General features: G+C 40.6%; 1 protein-coding gene across 1 annotated transcript; it reads right to left on the bottom strand.

Annotated features, from left to right (window-relative positions):
• Positions 1 to 1,735: 1,735 nt before the first annotated feature.
• LOC135567303 (high mobility group protein B2-like) lies at positions 1,736 to 3,988 on the bottom strand. Its single transcript, XM_065014733.1, has 5 exons — positions 3,883 to 3,988; positions 2,936 to 3,097; positions 2,598 to 2,749; positions 2,332 to 2,506; positions 1,736 to 2,252 (listed from the first exon to the last, which is right to left on the bottom strand). The coding sequence occupies exons 2-5, from the start codon at positions 3,083 to 3,085 to the stop codon at positions 2,085 to 2,087; spliced, it is 645 nt and encodes a 214-aa protein (XP_064870805.1). The 5' UTR covers positions 3,086 to 3,097; positions 3,883 to 3,988; the 3' UTR covers positions 1,736 to 2,084.
• Positions 3,989 to 5,612: the final 1,624 nt, after the last annotated feature.

Here is a 5,612-nt window from a genome sequence, read left to right as displayed (position 1 = left end):
TTGTTGAATGATGACTACAAAGCAACCAGAATCAGACACCAATTTGTTCAAAGCAAAATTAAGAAATTGTGTTTTCTTTGGGGTATGATGTGATATGTATGCATTTTTTATAATGTAAATAGGTTTGTTTCTAAAAGAGCTATGCAGTGAGCCTTGGATGAAGGTGTACATATCTAACTTATAAAAACATTGGCTCGAACTGTACTCATGGCAATAAATTTAACCTTTTTACCAATGACTTTTTCCCCTTTTCCTTGAAATTACAATTTTTATTGTAAGCTATGTTGCGATAGGCCTATTGTATTCATGCATCTTTTGAACCTTCAACATTGTTCAGGTCTGATTACACTAAATACCCCAGATTTTGGGGTCCTCACCCCTCCCCCAGATAAACATGGTCTCATTTGTATGTTATCTATCCAAAAGAAAATGCCTCAACTCTGTCTGGCCATATGTCAACCACTCCAACTGCAGTGGATTTGAGACATGCATTTCTCTCAGACCATCTGTGCCCTATTGACTTGTTAGCTGGTAACCACAAGGTCTACAACCAAAGGTGAAAGTGAACCTTACAGCGAGCTAGTCTGATCGGGCGGCAGGTAACCTAGTGGTTAGAGCGTTGGACTAGTAACCGAAAGGTTGCAAGGTCAAATCCCCGAGCTGACAAGGTACAAATCTGTCGTTCTGCCCCTGAACAGGCAGTTAACCCACTGTTCCTAGGCAGTCATTGAAAATAAGAATTTGTTCTTAACTGACTTGCCTAGTAAAATAAAAAATTAAATTGTAACCAAAAGGTTGCAAGAGCGAATTCCTGAGTTGACATGGTAAAAAAGTCTGTCGTTCTGCCCCTTAGAACAGGCTGTCATTGAAAATGTTCTTAACTGACCTGCCTAGTTAAAGGTAAAACATGAGTTTATACTGAATATATAAACGCATCAATTAAGCTTTTACAGTTCATAAGATCAGTCAATTGGAATACAGATATGCATTGGTTGATCAGAAAACCAGTCAGTATCTGATGTGACATCTCCATTGCAGAGATGATCAGAATGTTGGTGAGTAATGCAGGCCATGGAAGAACTGGGACATTCATCTTACTGACAGTGTACAGATCCTTGTTACATGGGGCCGTGCATCATGTTGAAACATGGCACAAAGACGGGCCTTGCTCTTAACACTGCATTTCGTTGCCCATACCAGCAAACCCCCTTATACCGTGTGGGAGAGCTTGACTTGGCTTAGGGTAGAGAAGTGAACATTGAGAGGTTGCAAGACTGACAAGAGTGCAGTTGGGCATTCCTGCTAACTTGATGTGGCATTGTGTTGACAAACTGCACATTTGACCGGCCTTTAATGTATTGTTTAATATGCTCCCTAAATGGGTAAATAGAAATACACAGAAAATGAGCTTTTATTTCAGCTCATGAAACCCAACATGTTGCATTTATTTTGTTCAGTATACTTCATGAATTGCCTGAGTATTAAGCTATATCATTGAAGTTTTAGTGCAATTGAATAGGTCACTACCTTGAAACTATTAGCTAACCAACATGGAGTACATTTGGCTTTTACACAGCCAATTCAGATTTTTTTCCCCTGCCAAGCGGGCTTTTAAATGATCAGCTCTGAAAGACCAGTTAGTGGGGGTGTGAAAAAAAAAAAAACCTGAATTGGACTAGTTGTCTAATCACATCCCTAATCTAACTTGTCATCAACAAGGCAAGGAAGTTAATCATAATATACAAAACAAAATTTTATTATAAAAAGAAATCATTCTACACTGAAACTCCACGTTAAAAATGGGTCGCAAACGTCTACACATTTTCTTGTATTTCTTAAAAACGGCAGTGGAAACGATATCAATATAGGGCGGAAAAGAACATGCCACCATCCAAAGACAAAACAAGCAGTGCTTTGAGAATAAGAGCTGTTCATTCACAAGACAGCACAATATGACCCCTGTATGCATTATTGCAGCCATTGCACATCACTGTACATGTTCTGAAAAATCCAAAATGCTATAAATGTTACATTGTAAGGTTCACATTGTTTTGCAAATACTCCAGCTCAAGTTTCCAGGCAGTTTAGTCGTCATCCTCGTCATCATCCTCTTCCTCATCATCCTCCTCCTCTTCGTCATCATCATCGTCATCATCATCCATGGGCGCTGCCTTCTTGCCAACAGCTGGCCTGCCAGGGCCACTCTTAGCAGTTGCACCTGCGCCTCCCTTAGCCTTGTAGGCAGCAACATCCTACAACAAAAATGGACTTGGTTTTCATGAGTCTCCTACAACAGTTCTAGTCAGTCATGATAGTTGAAGTGGACCTTACCTTCTCATACTTTTCCTTCAGCTTGGCGGCCTTTGCTTCGTGTGGCTGCTTGTCTTTGGGAGTCTGCTTGCCCCACAGCAGACCCAGCTGCTTGGCGATGTCACCAATGCCCATGCCTGGGTTATCAGCCTTGATTCTTCCACGGTGTTCAGCACAGAACACAAAAAATGCAGAACTATTGGGGATAGAATGTTGAGAACACATTTAGTTCCAAAATCTGAACAGAACACTACAGAAATCAATAGTTGTATAGGTGGAGTACTTACGGTGGCCTTTTGGGGGCATTGGGGTCCTTCTTTCTCTTTCCTGCTGCCTTAGATCCCTTAGGGGGCACATAACCCTTCATGTCCTTGTCATAACGGACTTTGTCACCCTTGGCCATGTCCTCAAACTTCACCTTCTCTTTTGCAGACATTGTCTGGAAGAGAGAAAAACTGCATTAGTCACACCACTCATTGCAGCATCCATGTTGCGCTAAATCCCCACCATTTGATACATTGATTTGCTAACTGTTTCGTAGGCACGCTTTGCCCCGCCCCCTGCCCCCCCCCCCCCGGAGAAAAAAAAACAACTTTTACATGGCGGCCGCTTAGTCAGAACTTACCCTCCACCTCTCTGAGCATTTCTTTGAGAACTCGGAAAAGTTCACTGAAGTTCCTGGGTGTTTTTTCTTGTGTTCTTCCCGGCACGTCGCAACAAAGAACGCATAGGAAGAAGTCTTTCCCTTCGGCTTATTAGGATCTTTACCCGGCATGGCTGCTATATTCTGAAAAGGGGGAAAAAAATATAAAACAAAAATTGATTAAAGTCTCAATATATAAATAACGTCTAAAGGTATACGTTTTCAGATGGTACCACCGAGTAAACAAGCCACAAACCACTCCACGGACAGCCCAAGGACGCGAAACCGCGTTAATCCGATTGAGTTCCTGCTTCATTGTGGCTATACGGCTAGGACAATAAGTGTCCCTCCATTTTGTTTCCCGCCTAAACCAAGTCTCCAACAATTGCAATAAGTAGGATCAAACCATTTAAACATTGATAAATTGGGTCATCAGAATGATACCTGTTAGTCAGAAATAAAGACCGAAAGGCTACCTAAACCATTTCTGCAAGGCTGATCAAAGTTAGTCTAGTGACGACGCTAGCTAGGCTAGCTCAATGGCAGCAAGTATGGAATGCATCGTGCAACATCGCCAACTACCTAGCACGATGTTAGCATGTTATGTCTGAAAGAAGTACCCAAAAAGTATTTTCTGGACGGAAAACATTTTTAAAATGTTCCTTGTCATACTGAACATTCTTGGCTACGAGCAGAACAATACATTCTGTAAAAATATGTTAAGGCATCAAGTTAGCCAGCTAAATAGCAACTGCATCACAGCGCGCCATTCCCAACTTCGCTGGCTTAGTTGAGTAAAATAGTTAACCACATATATTCTTCAGTAAGCATTTGAGAGGTTTTGCCTTAAGTTCAAAAGCATTCTAAAAACAAACGTAACATGTAGAACATCACGAAAGATTTGTTAGGCGTAGAGTTCTCTTACTCACCTATTATCCAGCCACACAAGTACAATGAGTGCCAATGTAAAGTCCTTCGCACTGTTTTGTGAGTGGGAGACAGTTCGCACAAACTTGATTAAATGTTTTTAGAGCTCCTCCCGCTTGTCATATACGATTGGCTGAAATTACACATTTCAATTTGAATCTGGGACGCAGGGCATGGACGGTGTTTGGATTGGCTGAAGGTCTATATTTTGAGACTATCATGGTTGTCTGTGGTGGCTTAATGAAAAACTCTTGTGATTGGCCGGAGTGGGGATTTAAAATAGACGGCGCCAAAAGCCTAAACACTTTGAAGGGGGTTGTGTGTTGGATGCCCGTTCCCACTGGATCAGTGCTATCCAAGATCATTGGGACGTCCCTACGCTAACCTTAACGATTAATTTACCGTAACTATTTAAAATGTTAACTGCAATGGGGGTGATAGTGACGTCTCAAGGATCATATTAACAGGATCCGTTGCCACTGCTAGCCCGTCAGATAATTAAGGAAACAATAGAAATTAACAGTTATTGGATGAAAAAAAAAAATGTTTGAGCTGCGAGTTAACAGATGTCAGCAATAAAGGTGAATGATCATGAAATTAAACTATAATTTACAAAAAAAAAAAAAAAAAATAAGCCAATCAGATTTGAGCAACAACATGCGCAGACATTTGAGCTAGATTTCAAATGCAATGCAAATAACATGTATGTATTCATGTAAAGGTGTACAACTTTTTAAATATTTCAGACAGTTACAACGTTACTACAGAAAGACCCCACAAAGCCATTGATACGTTTTGCCTGGGCTCTTATACATGCTCAAATGTTTCCATGTGCAAGTGTCCATCTAGCCAGTGAGAAATGTAACAGCAAGCTCCACCATAACCGTAGAACAAGAGCACAAAGGCCAGCAGGGGAACAGCTGTCAGCTGCGTGCAGATGCGACCCCAGTGTGCTCCCACGCTTTGTGTTGTACTACCGAGCCGCAGACATTGTAGCAATGTCTCTGCAAAATAAAGCCACGCCACGCGACTGAATCTTTTTTTTTCAAACAGTTTTAAATCAGGATATCAATTGCAATATTGGCCTAGTAGTAGCTTTATATAGCCTAGTTACGCCTATAGCCTAGCCTAGTGTTGCAGCCTGGTCTCATAGACTAGACGTAACATAGTATATGTAAATCCGGCCACTCAAATTAGTATGATATGTTACTTTTGGTATGCTTACATAAGACACATTTTTGCTTAAGGCAAAAACGGGTAGGGTATAATGCGAAAGTCTAGCAACCCAAAGGTTGTGAGTTCGAATCTCATCATGAATAATTTCAGCATTTTAGCTAATTAGCAACTTTTCAACTACGTACTACTTTTTAGCTACTTTGCAACTACTTAGCATGTTAGCTAACCCTTCCCCTAAACCTAACCTTAACCCTTTTAACTAACCCTAACTTTATCCCTTTAATCTAACTCCTAAACATAACACTAACCCCTAGCCTAGCTAACGTCAGCCAACTAGCTAACATTAGCCACCTTGCCACCTAGCTAGAATTCATAGCATATCATATGTTTTGCATATTCATTTAACAAATTCATAACATATTGTATGTTTGCATTTGTTAAATATAATATGAATTGTAACGCGTAACATATCATACAAAATGTGTGATGGACATCCACAAATTAATACATACCATACGAAAATAAACAGAGGGTACAGAATAATACATAATGCTCT

This window comes from Oncorhynchus nerka, unplaced genomic scaffold (genome assembly GCF_034236695.1).
Source record: "Oncorhynchus nerka isolate Pitt River unplaced genomic scaffold, Oner_Uvic_2.0 unplaced_scaffold_2183, whole genome shotgun sequence".
NCBI lineage: Eukaryota > Metazoa > Chordata > Actinopteri > Salmoniformes > Salmonidae > Oncorhynchus > Oncorhynchus nerka.
Note: the sequence above shows the minus strand (reverse complement) of the source record. Positions and strands in the feature narration are given on the sequence as shown.

Bases quoted from the DNA above. Each gene is read 5' to 3' on its own strand.
- LOC135567303 (XM_065014733.1), bottom strand. From the start codon at position 3,085: ATGCCGGGTAAAGATCCTAATAAGCCGAAGGGAAAGACTTCTTCCTAT. The intron at 2,507-2,597 runs GTAAGTACTCCA...TATCCCCAATAG, and splicing joins AATGCCCCCAAAAGGCCACC to TTCTGCATTTTTTGTGTTCT. The intron at 2,253-2,331 runs GTAAGGTCCACT...TTTTTGTTGTAG, and splicing joins TGAAGGAAAAGTATGAGAAG to GATGTTGCTGCCTACAAGGC.